At 32.4% G+C, this 21,670-nt stretch overlaps 1 protein-coding gene across 1 annotated transcript; it reads right to left on the bottom strand.

The window, feature by feature from the left end:
* Nucleotides 1-425: 425 nt before the first annotated feature.
* Nucleotides 426-19,916, bottom strand: LOC126832106 (dnaJ homolog subfamily C member 10). Its single transcript, XM_050562794.2, has 20 exons — nt 19,056-19,916; nt 18,164-18,332; nt 17,871-17,921; nt 17,547-17,632; nt 16,666-16,791; nt 15,568-15,745; nt 14,672-14,715; nt 13,590-13,712; nt 13,106-13,195; nt 12,421-12,540; nt 11,509-11,620; nt 10,859-10,995; nt 10,197-10,313; nt 9,727-9,828; nt 9,224-9,379; nt 8,368-8,507; nt 7,290-7,491; nt 6,141-6,269; nt 5,713-5,790; nt 426-5,053 (listed from the first exon to the last, which is right to left on the bottom strand). Exons 1-20 carry the CDS (start codon nt 19,254-19,256, stop codon nt 5,039-5,041), a joined length of 2,376 nt encoding a protein of 791 aa, XP_050418751.1. The 5' UTR covers nt 19,257-19,916; the 3' UTR covers nt 426-5,038.
* Nucleotides 19,917-21,670: the final 1,754 nt, after the last annotated feature.

Genomic DNA, 21,670 nt, shown 5'->3' with positions numbered 1-21,670 from the left:
GCTAATTTGGTCCACATGGGGCTTTACAAAGGGAGATAATTTTGTAAACACATGCCCATATAAGGTCATATGGAAGGAAGTCAGGGCTAGGATCAAATTTCAAACAGCTGTTTTCTGTTGACAATAATCTGAATTAAAAAGAATCAAGATTTAATCAGGGAATTAGATTATAATCTGCTGCTTAAATGATCATCAATTATAACCAACTGGGCCACAGTGGACTTTATCCTTACATCTGTACCAGATTATTGAAAATTTCATCAATTTGATGGCAGCATAAATTGTTTATTAAATTTGATAGACCAGGGATTTGATTTTATATATTTGACACTAGAGAATATATTTTTATTACAGATGATTTGAAAATTACTATGATATGTAGAAGTGTGTTTGAAAAAGAAATTATTTTTTAGTATTCGAGTCTCGAACCAATTGTCATTCATTTATTAAGAACATTTTCCATTATTTAAAGGAATAAGCACATCCACACTGCCAATAGTTATTTTTCAGTAAATTGAAGGTGAGAGGGTGAGGTGTGTTTAGCTCTCCTTGACCTAACCACCCCACCTAATAAACCTGTGCTAAAAACCTTTGTATATTAAAACACAAGAGTTTAAATATTTTTTTTCAAAATAGGTTTATTATCAATTCATGCACACACAGTGCAGACTAAAAATCATCATAGCAGTAGTGTTTTTCTTCAGAAAAGCTATAAGTATCTGTTTACCAGATAAAAGGCCTCTTAGTTCTTGTAAATTTAATTACATAGCTATATGAATATCTAATTCACAAATATTCAAAGTTTATAAAGATAAATGTCTTACAAACACATAAGCTTATAAATCACAAATATAAGCTTAAATTTCAGCAGACTAGCCTGCCATATATTGAAATTCAAATCATCACCAATTAAATTTAAAAAATCTAGTACCACCGTAATATAATTATGAGATAACAAAGCAAATTGCTTACAATTTTGTATAAAATTTCATAGTTATCTACAAAGAAGCCTATAGTGCCTACTGATTAAATTTACCTATCCATCCATTGTTGGCTGACAGTTTATTCTTCAATACAGCCCAAATGCACAATTTTAGTATTAACTATTCAATTTATATAAAGCAGAAAGAACAAGCCAACAGTGAGGCTGATGTCCCCCGCCGAAATAGGAAAATAATTAGAGAGTTATTGTGTTCCAAAGTCTCAGCAAATCAAATTGCTTATCGCTCTGCTTAATCTGAGCAGAAAATGCTCATTATCGATCTTAGTCAAGGTATTACTGTAATGAAACTATACACCAAGTTTCATCACTCTCACTTAATTAGAACTAAAGTTATAGTGTCCCAAAGCATCAACCAATCAAATTGTTTATCTCTGCTTACCCTAAGCGGAACGGACAGACAAACAGACAGACGGACGAACCCATTTTAATAGTTCCCTGCTTTCTTCGAAAGGCGGGGGACAATAAGCATGAACATTTACTCAATTCGAAGATCAACCAATCAAATTGTTTATCTCTGCTTACCATAAGCGGAACGGACAGACAGACAAACAGACAGACGGACGAACACATTTTAATAGTTCCCTGCTTTCTTCGAAAGGCGGGGGACAATCAAAGTAGGAGAGTTATTGTTTTCCAAAGTCTCGACCAATCAAATTGCGTATCGCTCTGCTTACCCTGAGCAGAAAATGCTCATTATCAAACTTAGTCAAGGTATTACTGTAATGAAACTATACACCAAGTTTCATCAATCTCACTTAATTAGAACTAAAGTTATCGTGTCCCAAAGCATCAACCAATCAAATTGCTTATCTCTGCTTACCCTAAGCTGAAAATGCTCATCTTCGAACTCCATCAAGGCATTGACCTAATCAACACATACACCAAGTTTGAACATTCTAGCTCAATTAGGAAGAGAGTTATCGTGCCCCAAAGTATCAACCAATCAAATTGCTTATCTCTGCTTACCCTAAGCGGAAAATGCTCATCTTCGAACTCCATCAAGGCATTGACCTAATAAACACATACACCAAGTTTGAACATTCTAGCTCAATTAAAAGTTATCGTGTCCCAAAGCATCAACCAATCAAATTGCTTATCTCTGCTTACCCTAAGCGGAAAATGCTCATCTTCGAACTCCATCAAAGCATTGACCTAATCAACACATACACCAAGTTTGAACATTCTAGCCCAATTAGGAAGAGAGTTATCGTGTCCCAAAGCATCAACCAATCAAATTGCTTATCTCTGCTTACCCTAAGTGGAAAATGCTCATCTTCGAACTCCATCAAGGCATTGACCTAATAAACACATACACCAAGTTTGAACATTCTAGCTCAATTAGGAAGAGAGTTATTGTGTCCCAAAAAGTGTGACGGACAGACAGACGGACAGACAGAAGGACAGACAGACGGACAGACAGACAGACAGACAGACAGACAGACGGACGAACCCATTTTAATAGTCCCCTGCTTTCTTCGAAAGGCGGGGGACAAAAACAATATGTACATGTACAATGGATAGGCAATTAAATGATTACAATGTAGATAATATGTATTTTAATGTTATAAATACATAAACATATGAGTGTGAGAATAACACATGGATTTCAAATATGGTTTTGTATATAGGCTATAAATGGAATGGCATGTTATACAATTGTCCTAAAATGTCATTTGTAAGTGATATTATGAGACAATCCCCATTTTAGTATTCTAATACAACCTATCAATACTTTACTTTTTAATTACATTAAAGCATTCATACAATTAATACATAGATAAAAGCAGCTAAAAAAAGAAAAAAAAATATTAAAGAAAATTATGACCAGCAATTCACAGGGGTACAAAATGCTTTGATCGATCGGTTACCATATACATTGTGTAAATAGTTATAAATACCCAATTCAGTTTACTATTGTCAAATCATTAATAATAATTTATATATAAAGACACACATAGATTCTGGAGTTAAGTAAGTCGTAAGTGTACAAAGAATTATTTGAAAAATCTTTCATTTTAAATACTTTGTTTATAACTTTAAACATAGAAACATTTGACAACATGTATCAGCATGTAAAATCTTAATAAATGGTTATAAAATACAATAAAATGGGAGATATCAAGAAAAGATTTTTATCAATGTAATTTATAACTATTAAGGCTGAGATTATGATCGTTGTGATTGTAATTAATACTGTTTGCTAAACAAATCATTATTTACATCATTAAATCTTCAAATTTCAGTGTTAAAAGTTCTGCATGTCATGTCACAAAGTACCACTATATTAAAAGATTTTGATCAATAACTGAAAGGAGACGGTCCACCGATTTCTACATTCTAACAATAGATAATGACAGTTGCTCAAATCAACTTTTAAAAGAATTCTAAGTTTATTTAACCACAAGCCACAAATAATGCAATCATTATCTCAAAGCACATTATGAGTCAATTTGATCGATTCACTCAAATTACATATAGTTATTTGTCAGTATGGGGACTCCATTTAGAATGATTTGGTGGCATCGAAGATGTGTCTAAAATTGTTTAAACATTGATTTTTGTAGCTGCTGATAGAATAAAGAAATAGATGCACCGTCTTTAAAGTCCTTAAACATATTGTGGTAATCAAATGCACTGAAGTAAATTATAAGACACTGTAAATATAACTTGCATATAATATACATGTATGTTGTACTAAATTTAATATCTCCTGTAATAATTTTATAACCGAGTGGGGCTTAAGTAAAACAATCAGATCGATGTAACTATTTTCCCAAGAATATTTATCTCATGACATTGTAGACATCACATGATATTACATCATCCCATATGTAACATAATACAATGAACTAAGGTATAACACTAATTTCTTATGTGCAGTTGTGCATTATATACAACGTGAAGAAAGCTTCAATGAGACACAGATAAGAATCTATTTATAACAGTGAAATATAATATTTAAACAGAAATAAATCATAAACTACTACCCCATTTATATATAACTGCCATAACTAATAAATATGCAGACTATACAATTTCTAATTTAACTGTAGTATAAACACTAAAATATACAATTTCAATAATAATTCTAGTTTAATTACTGAAATATACAATTTCTAATATAAACACCAAAATATACAATTTATAATATAATTCTTTAAACACCAAACCAAAACCTAACAGTACAGTTTGGTAATTTAAAATCTAACAACATGTAAACATAAGATAATATAGGATTATTTGTTCATTTTACTTTATATTTTGATTACATAGGCTTATTATAGAATAATAAAAAAATGTGCCAGCAATTGGATTGGAGTGATGCCATATCTATTGGGCCTGACAGTGAAGAACACATCTTAGTCATTTAGTTTGAGGTTACTTGAACACACTATTAGACACCTATATTACTTTATATATAATTAAATAAGTAATTAAGCTACTTTATGGCACAAGTCACTTGAAAAAATTTAATATTTATGTTACCTTATAACAGTAAATTATAATTTGGCACAACCATACATATTGGTATCATAAATATAATATTTTAACATTAGGTTTTTGTTCGAAGCATTTAAATATTCTTTATCAATTGAAATGATACTGACATTGTTTCTATGTCTAAACACCATATTATTACCCTATTGTTAACTGCATAAGAAATCTAGGGTTTATGTTTAAGATTGGATACTGCTATGACATAAAAAAAAGAAAAGGATAATATCAGGTTTAACACTAGTCTATAAATAAACGAGAATTTCCCGTTATAAATTGATGTATGACTAGAAAAAATATAGCGATATGAAATATATAATGATAAAATTTTATAATACCTTGGACATGTAAATATAATAATAAAAAACCTAAACGCAAAGAAAACCACAGATCCCTCATTGTATAATAAAACAAAAATATAACAAAAAAAAGTGAAAATATCAGGCAATTACAATAACGATGGTTTCCAACAACAGGAAATTTATAATAAATATTGCATTATATGACACTTTGTTCAGTACATTTCACAGTAACTGTAGGTTATAACTCATCTTTCTGGAACAAAAAAATAAAAGAAGGCACTGAATTGTAATTTATTTATAATTCTCTGTAACCTTCAAGTTGGTTAAAAAAAATTGAAACTTGATTAGAAAATACAATAAACAAAAATATACACCTCAATGGTCTGGAGAGTAACATTAAGAATCATTAAACAATCTCACTATTGTAATATAGCATAATGTTTTATTTGTTGATTACAAGTACATCGTTTTAAAGGATATGAGATACATGTAGCTATCATAGACCATCTCAAAATATTTACTTTATTTTAAGTATGCAAAATGGAACAAACTAAGGAAAAAGAACATTCAAAAATCCAAAAATGGAGCCGTTCTATCTCAATCCGCACCTTCATCATAGCACAAATTTTTTACAATTTTAGTCTTCTAAAATGCTTTCCTCAGACCCATTTCAAAACAAATTTATATAATTTGTATTTAAATAAAGCTCCAGTTCATTTGGTACAATACAGTGGTTGCTGAGATAAATGAAATAACACCAAAAAACAGATGAAAATCAAATCCAACCAATTTGGCCAATATTAGACTCATAATATTTTACAATCAGGAAGTGTAATTAGATACCAACACTATTGGTATACTCAAGGTAAATTTGTTTGATGTTAAAAAGTAACTAAACAAAATTGTTCTTACCCGTCTTCTTCTATTATTACGAACAAATTCTATAATAGTTTCAGCATCCTGACTATCAATATCCCTACCACTAGGATGCTGTAATATATAGAATACAAAGACATCAGATAAAAATTATAAGTCATACATACAAGTACAATAATCCTTTCTATTTTAGATAGTAGTTTAACAATTCTATAGAATTTGAATACCAGAATGACAATAATTATTGACAAGTCTAGTCTACAATTCTATAAGATTTGAAGTGACAACAGGAAAACTGACAAGATTAGTAAACAATGCTATATAAGGAAACAGATAGGTTTTTAGTTATAAATAAAGTCAAACAATCCTCCAGATTCTAGATACTAACTATTCGGTAAATCCAAGAACCCAATTTTAAGATACAAGTCCAGCAATTAGATAAGTTTAAAGATAGATGTTATTACCTGTTGTTGGTTATTTGTTGAACCTTTATAAAATCTAACAGTAGGATAACCTGTTATACTAGCTTCATTACATAGATGTTGATATTGTTGACAATCAACTTTACCAGCTCTAGCTATACCATCCAAACTCTGTTGATATAAACAAATTACAACATTCATGAAGATACTTTCAGCCTGAATTTTGTGATACAAGCTGATTCCAATGACCTCTTTTGCAAGAATCAATTATTGTCACTATTTTGGGATCAAATCAGTATTAATTTAAAAACAGGGAAGTCCAGAATTTACTGGAAAAAGTGTTTTTATTCAAGGACAAAATAGCTGACCACATGTGTCTACATGTACCACACCCATTAATTTATTATCTTTTCAAGACCATAAAAGCCAATTTTGATGAAACAAGACAACAGTGAGGCTGATGTCCCCTGCCGAAATCCCAAAAATAAATAGCTGACACATATTAATAAATTGCACATTTATCTTTTTCAAACTGATTATCAACTATACACTAAGTTTCATTACTCTCCATCAGTTAGAATCAAAGTTATCTTGTCCTAAAGCATCGACTAATGAAATTGTTTAGTTCTGCCTGCTTAGCCTTAGTGGAAAATGTTAATCATTGAACCCAGAAAAGACATTCATCTAATGAATGCCTAAACCGAGTTTGAACATTCTACCTCAATTAGAAGAAGAGTTATTGTGTTCCAAAGTCTCAACCAATCAAATTGCTTATCACTCAGCTTACCCTGAGCAGAAAATGCTAATTATCAAACTTAGTCAAAGTACTGATGTAATTAAACTAAACACCAAGTTTCATCACTCTTACTTAATTAGAACTAAAGTTACCGTGTCCCAAAGCATCAACCAATCAAATTGCTTATCTCTGCTTACCCCAAGCAGAAAATTCTCATCTTCGAACTCCATCAAGGCATTGACCTAAGAAACACCTACACCAAGTTTGAACATTCTACCTCAATTAGAAGGATAGTTAACTTGTCCCCAAAAGGTGGGGGACAACAAGGGTGGGTTTATAAGACTCACAGTGTGGAGCAACAACTTACTTTCTGAAAATCTGAAGCAACAACTTTAACTATTTTAAAACCTAAAAAATCTGTTTGCTAAATTAATGAATCTATAAATAACATTTACCTCTGCTACTTTTTCAAACTCTGGTTTAAATGTTTGACAATGTCCACACCATGGTGCATAAAAATCTACAATCCACGGTTCAGCACTCTTTAATATTCTTTCATAGAAGCTATTTCTAGAAAGGGTTGCTACTTTAGAAGGCAAATATTCATACACCCATGCCCTAAGTGATGTGGCATCTCTATGCCAACCATTATACATACTGAAATACAATGATGCAAAAAGTTAACCCAACCACAATCGATCAGACCCATCCAATTCCAATTTTAGTTCTTTAGGTTTATAAGTAAATTGTCACCTGAGTCTTGCAAACTATGTTTTGTTTAAAATATCAAAACTTTTAATTCTTAAATCATCTTTTTTCAAACGAAATAGGAAGCAAAATTTTAAACAAATACCGGTATTCCTGGAGAATAAAATTTAAATTGGTGCGGCGTCATGTAAGACTACTGAGTGAGCAGACACACTTTCTTTGTCAGTCATGACAAGCAGAAACTTTGAAAGTTCTTCTCAGCTCAAGCCAAGAACCTTGAACACTGTTCTTACAGTAGGGAGTCACAGTGGCTCAGTGAGTATAGCTTAGGCTCACTGACCAGAAATATCACATAGCCGTTGGATTTTATTTATGAATTCATGTGGTAATGTTTCACCTTTATTTTAATGGGAATTGGTTTATTATATGTTTAGCTATGTGCAGTACAAATCGGGGTTAGTGTAATTGGAAATTAATGGAGTTATAGGCCAGTAACTTTTTTGTTTTGTCATCAAATAGTTACAAAACTTGTTTAAAAGAAGTCCTTAGAACAATCCACTACTGTGGCTGGAGCAAGACGGAAGACATCAGCAGTGGAACCATTTCTAACTGCATGGTCGATGTCCTTTTTTATTAGCCCTGTTTGGTAGTTCTTACAGCAATACTACCACAGCTACTTCATTTCCTGATCTGATTTCTTAATATTTGTATAACCAAAGTTTGCACTACCAACAATTAATTAAGGTGTTACACATAATAAATTTAATACTTATTAATGTATTCAAGGTTAATGTATTCCAGAAAACAACTTTTTTTTTTACTTACTGAAACTTGGCAGTATTCGTGGTTCCCATAGGAAAAAGTCTCATTGTAGGATATGAATTGATACTTTCTTGTCTACATACATCACTATTTTCTTGACAGTCAACTTCTGCTACATGCACACCCTTTGTTGATTTCAACATCTATACACCACAAATATAAAAATATATCTACAATCTATAATTATCTTCAAGACCTATATAAGTGATAAAGGTTATTCTTCTGATGAACATAAACCCTGTGTATACATTTCACGTCAACTGGATGATAACTTTAGTTTCTTAGAGCATCCCCAAGATTTTTCTAAAAGATCAAGGGCAATAACTCTGAAACAATTGGCAGAAATTGTTGAAAGTCAATAGGCAATGACTACAGGATAACGGATGAAAAACAAATGTAATATGGTGTATGTTGAGCTGTAGCGTTTTACTGTCATCGGTATAGAGAGAGAAATGGGGTTTAATGTCCACTCGACACGAACTAGGTCATTTCGAGACTAACATATGATTCAATTTTATTTCAATAATTCGCTTGCGCGTGTAGGTCTTTAGCAGTGACAGGAAACCGGAGGACCCGGAGAAAACCCACAAGGTTAGACAGGCGACCCTATTCCTTGTCACGTACAGCCAGGGAATCAAAACCATGCCAGTTGACTCAATGACAGACCTTATGATACAATGTGCACGCGCTAACCATTTGGCCATCCAACCACCCCACCCGTCATCGGTACACAATCTAATAATATCAATATCTGCCCCTTAAGCCAGAAAGGGAAACATGACGGAACATTTTAGATTACAAAGTGGATTTAAAAATATATATATATATTCCAGTAATAAAAATCTAAAAGTGATCTTACTTTTGCTAATCTTCTCCATTCAGGTGCTAGCTGCATACATGGACCACACCATGGTGCATAAAAATCAACTAACCAGATTTCATCTGACTGTTTATTTTTAACAAGTCTATTAAATGATTCCTTGTTTAATATTATGACAGGTGGATTCATTGTATCCTAAATAAATATATACAAGAAGAATACATTAAATTTATGCAACAAATTCTGATTTAAATTATAATAAGTAATTGAATTTATTCATAATAAACACAATTGTTTTACTGGTTTGTGAACACGGCACAAAAATGGACAATTGATAAATCATTAAAACAGACTATGTATCCTAAATAAAGATTTTATCAATTCAAGTTTTGCTAATTATCAAATAAATATCAATATTTATCATAGTTGCAAACAACCTATGATTCAGGATCATCAAAACAAACTGGTGGATTCACAGATCTCAACACAGATCATTCCTAATCAAAAAGTCAGTAGAACTTAAAGAAAGAAAGCTCACTAACCTGTAAAAATTCAACCATTGCTTCTGCATGATGATGACCTTTATATTGTATCGGTTTACTTTGATTATAAAATATAGTTGTTGGATATGATCGTATATTATACTAAAAAATAGAATTTGTAAATAATTAAAAACATGATACTGACATATATGCCAGTACAGCAATTTCCAGCCTCCTGCCAATCTTATTTGGTTTCTGAGACTGATTGAAAATCCAAGAATTTACATGTCAATTCAGAATATTCCCTGAATTCACTATCAAGTATCCTCAAGTACTATAAGCAGCAACACACTAAAGTAACAACAACATAGACCTTTGGCCTTATCTGAGTTTCAAACTTAGAAAGCAATAATTAGTACAGAACACTATAAAATACAATTGAAATGTTTTCTTTTTGCTTTAATGCATTACCAAAGACCATATTCCTTCTTTTGGATAATTTGATCAAAAACACACTGATTATTACTTACTGTTGAGCAGAGTTTATCATGTATTGTACAATCTACTGTACCAAAATTAACATTATCACCATAATCCCTAGCTGCTTTCTTAAACTCTGGTAACAATCTCATACATGGTGGGCACCACTGAAATATAAAGCATGTATTTTTTATTTTGGTACAGTTAAAAATTAGTCAGCAATATGACCAATTATTTAAATGAAAGACACACTTTAAAGTACTGGCAGTAGAATCGCTAGTAAGTAGTATCTACCAACTCCCAATTGTTTGTAAGACATTAATGTGACTTGAAGGTTAAAGATGTATTATTTAAAAGCAGGCTGTTCTTGCTATAATAGTTCAAAAATATATAATGAAAATTTCAATTAAATTACTTTATTCTGTGCATAGTTATGAGTGTTTAAAATTTTGACAAAATGTACCGTAGATTGTTTATTATTGTAGCACTGGTATTGGTACTTGACAATAAAGATTTAATCTCAAATATCTATTTTATCATTACAATTGTATGCCATCCAATGGCCCAGAGAGTTGATTATGGGCTTGTCATGTTAAAAAGACCTACAATAATGCATCTTCAGCTACTCAATAAATGTTAGGTTAAAGAACCAAATGTGTTCTGAAATTACTGCGACTGTGCACAGGATGGAATAAAAACAATGTCAACTTACTGGAGCAAAAAAGTCAACAAACCACGGATCACGACTATCAACAACCCTTTGAGGAAAATCTGAAGGCCCTAAATTTTCCATCGGTGTGGAGGCGCTGTCTCTGGCAAATGCTGCAATATCATGTGCAGTCATTCTTCCTGTAATTATAACAGGATATGATTAGTTATATTAGTTATGATGAGTTGTATCTTCATGTTTATCAATATAGATATCTGTGTAATCTTTCCCTTCAGTATTTCGGGAGCCAGTGTGGGCTGACTCACTAATTAGGAGGTATGAGGAATGACCCTGGTATTGGCCAAGAAAATTCTCAGGATTTTCCAGCTTGGTTTTTCCTTGTCAATGGTGAAGGATGGAGGACCTTGCAAGGAACAGTGCCTAGTCTTTCAGATGGCCGTAAAACCCAGGTCCCATGTACATGTTGGGGTGCTGTCCGAGCACTATTCCCCTCATAGGACGTTAAACCCCATTTCATTTATTCCTTCAGTATTCTCACAACCAATAATCTTATTTAGATTGCTTTGGTTCGATGGTACAGTTCAGGTGCTCTATAAAATCACCATTTATCTATATTACAGTATAGGAGGTTGTAGAAACAGGATTAATAAAATCTTAAATCAGAACACACAACTGTGTTAACTAGAACTCACCATAAAGAGTTTCATATCCACCATTTTGTTTAAATACTAAAATTGTAGGGAACTTGTTGAAATGTAAAGTTTCACATAATTCAGATAATACTTTACAGTTTACACGTCCAATCTATAAGATAAAATAAATATATAGTTAAAATACTGACATTCAAATCTATGGATATCCATCACTGACAACAACATTTTAGTACCTGTCAATAAATGATTAATTGCAATCAACAATAAATTTAAAAACAAAAGTAAATTGTTTGTCCGATTCATTTCGTTCCAATCCAACTTTCAATTTACTAAATTCATAGCTACAAAATCATCATTTAGAATGCTTCATATTTCCAAAGCTTCTTGCATTGTGAAATCTTATATCCTCATGCTCAAAAACAAAAGTGCACAAAAACTGTATTAGCCTTGTAGCAACCAACAATCAACATTATGAAAAGTTATTCGAAACAACAGATGACAGATTATGCAAAATTCCTGAGATGGTGTCAAATTATGTCACTGATTTGCATGAAGGAATAATAAATTGGTAAAATTAAAATAAGATCATTCTTCTGTTTTTGTTGTTTTTATGTTGCTTACATTTACACTAATATATAACAATACCTTTAAAAGTTTGCACTTCAATGAACTGACCTAACCTAACATGACCTTTCATTTCATCAAGCCCATGAAATGATGTTTTGGTTCGAACAAGAATAATCTTAGTATATAATTAATTAGACTTTTTTGCAGTCTAGGGTACACCAAAATTAGAATGGGAATGAAATAAAGATCAAATAATCAGATGAACGAGATCAACAAAGTAACTATGTAGATAAGACACGGTCTATAAATAAAATTGTAAAACAGTTATAGTCATCTGTCATACTCTCTTGTCATACACTTCGGGAAATTTCGAGAAAAACTTACATAAAATTCTCTTAACATGGCTGGCAGCTTGCGTAATTCTAGACCACTACTTTCATCAGTATCTGTAAATTGCACTAACCAATGTTCATCTTGCCCTGTGTTTTTATTGGTTAATATTGACTGAAAAATAATTACATATCCATAGGTTATTGTGTTGTTGGGAGTAATGACAACACAAATATTATTCAGTGTTTATTCAAGCCAGGAACTGTTCCCAAATCAAAATCATAAATCAAAACAACAAAAGTAATCTAGCTTCTGGGAATGATCTCCCCTTGAGCTCTGGCCTCGACTAGTAATTAAAATCATAAAGAATTAGCATTGAAATAAAAGGCTGGGCGCAGACTACAAAACATTATGTGAATCATAGAAAAGGGTTATTTTCTATGATCTATCAGACATGATTGTAACACGGCATCCATTTTTCATTATACTATAGTGTGATTCACAATATGGCTCAGTTGTTTCCGTGCACATGAAGCACATGTGTATAAAATATACAGGTTATTAGGTTTCTATAGTCTTTGTACCCAAACAATGAGTTGTTCAATATATCATAATGTGTTCAAAAACCCTTGCTTATTCTGTATACTATAAAAGTTTCCACTCTCAGATTCTGAATCAAATATATTTTTTATATAATAAAGTTAGAGGATTATAGATGTAAATAAGCCGCAGTCAATACCTGTAGAGTTTTTTCATCTAAACTATTAACGTCTGGTAACTGAGATAAAACTATCTGTGCTATTTCTTGAGCTACTAGAGATGATATTTCCTGTATTAAAAAAAAACAACATTCATCATATTTAGTAAATTTAGTTTTCACTGGTAAAGATATCAAAAATGTTAAAATAGACATTCACATAAATCTCACAGATAGTTAATTATAAACATGCCAAGCAATAAAAGGTAGAGGTTTGATTTAGGATTGGAATCAAGTAATTTTCGTTTTGTTTCATTTATTTCTTTCACCTTTAAACTACAACAAGACAGCTGGTAAGAGTGGTCTTAGATCTCTATGCAGTGTAGGCCAATGGAATCATAAAAACCAAAACAAAATAAATATTGGATTTAAATCAGATTTGAATTGTACCATGTACAAAATGGCAATTTATTTATTTTCCTTTTTTTGTTCTAGTCTATTTCTTTGCTTGTCATAACATACTTACTGTTCCTTTATGTTTTTTAACTTCCCCAGCTTCATAAAAATATATTCCATATTCTACATCCAGATTCTCACAAATATCACCACTGGAATAACAGTCTACATAGCCTACATTAACCAGTTCATGCTGTAAAAATGCAAGTTATACCAACTGTAAATTTCAATTATATGATTGTCAGTATAAAAAAAACGGCAACATTTTTATACACTTTTATATACTTTCGTAACCCTGGTCTGTTGCCTGTCTACAATATCTGTGACCGCTCTACAGATCAGAAATCTTAACATATTTTTTTCCATTGTTATTGTTATTTTGTGTCTAAGCAGGAAACCTTTCCAAAATTCAGAGACTTTTGTTTACAAATCATGCAGATATCTCCCATTTATGTTCCAATTTGTGAAAGCTTGTGAACATGATAATGGTCTGAATCCTAGACAGAATTTGTTTTACATATAGATCGGATTATTCATTGAGGTATAATAAAAGTAAGAATCATAGAGATATTTAAAACTTAAAATCTTAAATTTGAATGTGCAGGTTATAATAAATTTATACAACTCTTCATAAATTTAATAGAATTTGAAACTATAACTCTCTAGAATATTCAGACAAGCATAATAGCTTACACATGAATTGCCATGTCGGATGGACTTAAAAATTATGTGATCATATAGCTTTTTTTTTTTTAATACAACAGAAATTCAATATCTAACTTATTTCAAGCACGACCTATTATATTGTAGCAGTAATGAAATGGAATTTAACATCCTACTTTTCTGCACCAACTTGGATAATTAACACAGAAATACAGTAGTAATAATCAACATTTCATCAAACTATTACATCCCTCCAGATTGTTCAGTGATTTGTATGGAAGCAATCCTAAATAGGTGAGGATTTTCCTCTCACAAATCTTAATAGCTTATAACCTCCCCTACTTTCCTGGATACCTCTTCTAAACATTTGCTCACGATGTCCAAGGAAAATTGAAACACACTAGAAATTACTGATTATGATTAGACCACTTAGTATTGCATACAGGGCCTTAAAATGTATAGATAGTTATTAGTGAATAAAAAACTTACCAACATGGATGCTAGTTTTAGACATGTCATACTTTCTAAACAATCTGTAAGATATCAATACAATAGACATAATATTTACAATAAAATAAAACAAAACTATGATCTGGAATTAGTATACACATCCTCTACTTCCATCTGTGAGGTAGCCATGGGATGCTTGGAGATCCAGGTGTAGGCAGTGAAAGTTGCTCAGGATTTTCCAGCGGAGGCATTCGTAAGGAAAATCGATGGTACAATAATCTGAGGACCTGTGTATACCCACTATACATTAAACCCCATATAATTTCATTACTATTCGTAATGCTCAAGTTGTGACAGGATATGCATGGGGCAGGGTATGATAATTCTTTTCAGAATACTGAAAATTCAGTAAAATTAGATCAAGAGCGGACAGTTCTCGCTATAATAGTTAAAAGATAGATATTGAATTTCAGTCAAATTATTTCACTCTGAAACTAGATATTAGCGATTAAATTCTAGGCTAGCCTCGATTGTCATTACTACCACTGCTACGATGATAAACAAAGTCTTGATTATCCATATTTACCATTATTTCATCCCCCATAAAACATATTCAAATCCACTAAATATCACACGCATCCAATGGCATCAAGAGTTGATTATGATCTTGGTAAGTTAATCAATGTCTAATTAATAATTTAGATAACAATTTAAGGCCTAAAGAAAGACCTGCAATAGGCAGATTAAGCTCTTGCATAATACATGTTTAATACCACTTACCACATCAGTGAGAACAATGTTTCATTTCAGTTTTGAAATGAAGAATGTCTGGTTGTGCCATGTTTCTGCATTTTGAAGTGGATGTACCAAAGGTGAATCAGCCCTACTTAGATTTTTAAATCATATTTCTGTAATAATTTAGATTATATACTTACCACCACCCTCTCCACAGAAACTAATCAACCAGGGCAGATCACTCTCAACTTCATCTGATTCACCATTTACCAAGTAGTTAAAATTACCTGACCATAATTCATTATGTCGTACTTTTACATGTTTCATTACATATTTGACTAAAGTATGAACAGAACGATCTCCAAAATACTTTTCTCTCTGTAACAATATTAAATTATCATAAAATGGTGAATGAAATGTGTGGCTTAATGAAGGAGGTTTATTTTTTTTAGGGTAACAATTGACTATTTGAAGTAATAACCAATAACAATGAAACTGAACAAAGAAAATTCAGACGTACCTTGCAAGTTTACTTTCCTGACATGTGTCCAACTTATTCAAGTTTTATTGTACAAAACTTTGTTAAGCAAATAATCTTTATGGTGTTATGCCTTGCTGGAAAAGTATCAGGTGGGTGCTTAATACCATTACAGTTGCATTTTAACGTAAATTTTGGTTTTTAAGCAAGCTTGGAAATATAACACCTGTCACAGACATTCTCAGAAACAAATTCAGGTTTTGTCAGGCACAATTTCTCTGCTGCCTTTAATTTTGTCTATTTTCTATATTTTATTTCTGTCAGATACAAATAAAAGTAATATTTCCAGGTCAGATCATTTACTATGAGTACTGTAATGGCATTAATCAGTTGAAACAAAGCTCAATAATAAATAGTAATTGTATTCCACAGAATTGTGACTGTTGTTTAATTTGCTGCATTCTTGGTATCCCCAGTGGAATCGTTCTGTTTCACTCCACTAACCTCTGGGTCCATCCACGGGGGAGACACATAGTCTAGTAATACTCGCCCTCGATATTTCTACTATTTTTATCGACCAATCGAGTGGGCGAAGGGAAGTAACTTGCCTTTTATTGCATTTAAGATTATTGTGGTGACTGGTTATGTAAACTGGTTTGTAGAATCAAGCTACTATCAAGGGCAGATAATTTGAATTCATGAAAATCCTGTGTATGGATCCAGAGGTTAGTGGAGTAGAATGGAAGGATATCACTGGGGATACAGAGAATGCATTTGCTGTGGAACAAAATCACCATTGTAAGAACAAAGTAAAGCCTACCTCAGGATATAAGACAAGAGAAGGATATGATCTGATTCCCTGCATCTGACATAACTGCCAGTCATCAGCACAATTGATGGCTCCAATACGTATTACACCCTCTACTTCTTTAGCTAATGCTCTCCACTGAAAAGGACAGAAAATTCATTTAGATAAAAAAAACAAAAAATAGTCCTCATGAATAGATAGTACACTACAGAACAACTGCCTAATAAAAACATAATAGAACAGACAGTAAATGAATACAGCAAATAAAATAAAATATTACTATTGTCATATAAAATAAAGACTTCTGTTATTAAATCTTTTTGTTTATATAATTATTCTTTAGAAAAGGCATTACCTTGTACTTGCTCAATGCTCAAAGTGTTCCCAATAATTAAATGCAAAAGTTAATATAAAACAAAGAAAAGCTTTTGTAGGTATGACATCTATTTACCGAAAGATGTATTTCCTCGACAGTAGCAATCCTAAATACATAACCATCAATTGAAAAACATATCCAAACTACACAATGTTTGGTTAAGATCAATGCAGCAATTCGGAGATATGCCCTGGATAAACAACCTAACCCACAGAATGACATCTTGACACTCAGGACAGTAATGATAAACCCTCATCTTCAATAGAAGGCTTGATCTCACCTTAACTTCGTACATCTTATCAAGCTTGATGTTGTAAAACTTGCGGTTGTTGCTTCAGGAAAATGGTAAACTCTCTGCTGCACCGTTTAACCAATAAAAGGTAGATAATATGTTTTATATTTTCAAAGAAAAAACCAACATTATTGTTAAACTAAAACATGGAATGGAATTTAGCTTCTAATCAATTACCTATCTGGGTTGTTATGGATAAATATGTTGTGTTTAACTAAGACTTACATCTGGTGCTAGCTGATGACAGTGTGAACACTGTGGTGAATAATAATTAATAAACCAAATATCATCAGTTCCCTCTACAGATTGTTCTGTAATAGAAAGAAACAATCAAATTTATCAAAATTCAAAGTACTATCATATCATCATTGATTAAATGGATATTTCAGTTACTATACCCCTGTAATTAAAACATTTCTGTCATCCATTAAACAAAGTTATAATATTTTACATAGCCTCTCTTTGAAAAACATAGACAAGTACATGTAATGCATAAATGTTTATTAAATGTTTTTCAAATGTTAACATCAAAACTGCTGTAACACTTACCAAAATCTTCTTTATTTAGTGTGATAATTTCAGGGTCGTCATCATAAATTCCTATAGTATAAAAAGAAAGTCTGTTGGCCTATTTAATTTAACTAGTAACATTTTGTTTCTGTTAACCCATTAATCTCTTTTATTCCATCAAGATATCAAGTTTTATATTAAAAATATGTAAAATAACAGGCAACCATTTCATGGACTTAGTTTTTTAAAACTGAAATGGAAATGTCTGATGTTCTTATACATGTATAATCGCAATAAATTTAAGTTTTTGGAAAAATAAATATTAAGCCTACCAAAATTTTCTTGGTACCACTGCCAACTTTCATAATGACGCCCCCTCTGGAAATCATCCTTAAGCCCTTCTTCACCATGCATATCATATTTCTTTCGCAGTTTATCGTCCTTTAAAACTTCATAAGCACGATTTATTCTTATAAACTTTTCATGGGCCTTAGCATCATCCTGTAATAATCATCACAAATAACTTCTATTCAATTACCTAACAGATATCAATTTGACACTGTGAATTTAAAAATAAAACAAGTTAACTGTGAGGTGAATGTCCCACTTCAACATCAAAATAAATAAATTACTTGTACATTAATGTTTTCATAAACCATCTAGAACTCAAATTATTTATCATTTTGCATTACCTAAGCAGATACATGTAATCGACATGGTGATTATTGAACTTGATTTTATGAAACTATACACCCAAGTTCCATCACTTTCCCTTCTTTAAAAGCACCGTTATTGTGTCAACCGATCAAATTGCGTATATCTCTGCTTAGCCTAAGTAGAAAATGTTCAATAGTCAAGAAATTCATATATAAATTTGAACATTTCAAAAAGCGTGACGGACAGCCAGTCAGATATGCTGCTGGTCAGTCTAAGCAGAAAATGCTCATCAATGAACTCAATCAAGATATTCATCTAATGAACATACACACCAGGCCTGAACATGCCAACGCAACTAAAAGCAGAGTTATTGTGTTAAAAAAAACTCAACCATGAAAGTGACTTGCCCTGTTAATCATCAAACTTAGTCAAGGAATTTACCTAATGCACTACACCAAGCCTGAGCAATTTAGCTCAAGAAGATGCAGGGTTATTGTGTCCCAGAGTGTGATGGACAAACCCATCTTAATAGTACAATAATTTTTGTTTAGATAACCTTAATCTCACCTGGTTTTTATCAGGGTGCATAGTAATAGCCAATTTCTTAAATGCCTTTCTTATTTCTTTTGTAGATGCACTTCTGGAAATTGCCAACAACTGATAGAAGTCTTCTGCTAATACCAAATTCAGAAAAAGCAAACAGCAGAGAAAATGGACCCTTGCCTTGTTCCAGCTGGATTTCATTGATGATATTATTTGTATCTTCATCGTGGTTTAGTTTAGTTCCTTTTCTCACAAATTCAAAGAACTACACAAACCAGCAGAACATAGCAGGCAGTATAAAAGAAATGTACAATATAAAGCATAATGATTTGGATTGGATTTATAATGTAGGTTGTTGAAAGATAGGGGAATGATTATTAAATTAGTGCTTTATCTTGTATCGCGTATCTTGAATATAAATGTAAGGCGGTTAGATAAATCCTAAATTTAAATTTCAATACATTTCCTCCTTGGGACAATTTAACAAAATTCCATTAGGACGTTTTTCCTGTAATATCGTATTCACACGATCTAAAGAAGAGATAATTATATGCTCAAATGAATAACATCACCAAGGTTAAACCATAGAGAGAGAGAGAGAGAGAGAAATGGGGTTTAACGTCCACTCGACACAAACTAGGTCATTTCGGGACTAACACATGGTTTAATTTTATTTACATAATTCGCTTGCGCGTAGGGGTCTTTAGCAGTGGGAGGAAACCGGAGGTCCCGGAGAAAACCCACGAGGTTGGACAGGCGACCCTACTCCTTGCCACGTACAACCGGGGATTCGAAACCACGCCAGTCGACTCAATGACAGACTTTATGATACAGCGCGCGCACGCTAACCATTCAGCCATCCAACCCCCCTTAAACCATAGAACAAGCTATAAAAAAAAATGTGATTTTTTGTACAATCAGGGGTCATAATCCAGGATGTTACGGTCCGATATGCACAAATATCAAAATGAACTAAGATCTTTTTGGATATTTTAAGAAGCAAAAAATATTATTCAGGAAGTTACAGTCTGATATGCGCGAATATCCAAAAGAACTGAGATCTCTGGGTTATAAACAAACATTTTGAGTTCCATCAAAATCGGATAAAAATTGTGACCTCTAGAGTGTCCATAAGCTAAAAACTTGATTTTTTGTACAATGGCGTCCCATAATCCATAAAGTTACATTCCGATAATTGCCAATTCCGAAAGGAACCAAAATCTTTGGGAGATATTTCAAGTTTTTTCAAAATTGGATTTTGACCTGTAGAGTGTCCACAAACAAATTGTGGACAGATGGGCAAACGGATGTCTAGAGACGATGACAATATACGTCCACATGAAAATGTAATATACAATAATCAATAGGATACAATATCAAAAAACCATCGTTTTATCCAATGTTTTGATATTGTGAGAGAGAGAGAGAGAAATAGGGTTTAACGTCCACTCGGCACAAACTAGGTCATTTCGGGACTAACATATGGTTTATTTTTTTTTTATTTCAATAATTCGCTTGCGCGTAGGGGTCTTTAGCAGTGGGAGGAAACCGGAGGACCCGGAGAAAACCCATGAGGTTGGACAGGCGACCCTACTCCTTGTCACGTACAACTGGGGATTCGAAACCAAGCCAGTAGACTCAATGACAGACTTTATGATACAGCACGCACATGCTAACCATTCAGCCATCCAACCCCCCGTTTTGATATTGTATTCTGTTAATTATTGTATATCAACTTATCTGAAAATCAAATGCATCATTTAGACTTAGTCAAAATTGATCCCATCAAACCGTCTGTAATGGGTTTGTTACCTGTTTCTATTGATTGGAATTTTCATATGAAAATGTGGGTGTATAAAAATTATCTTGAGAACTTTGCAGTGCACATAGATATCCATGCAATCAGTCATATCGGTTTATTCATTGGCAATCAATTGTTTCAATAAATATCCTATAACTTTTAGCTTTCAGTTGTTATTTTTTGTTGCCCATACTCAAACTATCAAAATGATTGCACTTTGTTTGTTTGCAACAAGTGGTTGTCAAACTTTATCCAACCTGCAACAGTTTTCATTGGTTTCATCCAACAACAGACGATAAGTTATACATTGTTGTGTCGGACTTTGTCGAAATTAGACGACTTACACAGTAAGTATATATGGTACTGAGTTTCAGGCCCTAATTTATGTTATTATAATGTAGAAGACATTATCATACAGACAGTTTCATAACTCTAGTCCTGTTTCTCAAAGTCAAACTGATATAATTGTAAATAAATGCACCTGGGATATGTTCACAGAACAGTAAACCACACACAGAATTATGTGGACCCGGTTACTACCAAGTCTGCAGAGTATGTTCTGTGCACGCACAATTAATTTCTTTCAGAGAACGGTGCACACAAATTTTCTTTAGATTTGTATGTTAGTTTGGCTTTGGACAAGATTTTTTTATCTTGCACGCAGCGACTTTACTTTTTTCTGTATACACGGTAATCCGTGTTATATATATTTTTCCCTGTAATATACAAGTTTACGAAGTGGATATTTAACCATATACGGCAAAATATATACTTCCGCTATTTTACCGTACATCGTTTCGGCGCAGAAGCACGATTTACGGGAAAAACATAAACCACC

This window comes from Patella vulgata, chromosome 9 (genome assembly GCF_932274485.2).
Source record: "Patella vulgata chromosome 9, xgPatVulg1.2, whole genome shotgun sequence".
Lineage (NCBI taxonomy): Eukaryota > Metazoa > Mollusca > Gastropoda > Patellidae > Patella > Patella vulgata.
The sequence above is the reverse complement of the archived record's forward strand: the minus strand, read 5'-3'. Positions and strand labels throughout refer to the sequence as shown.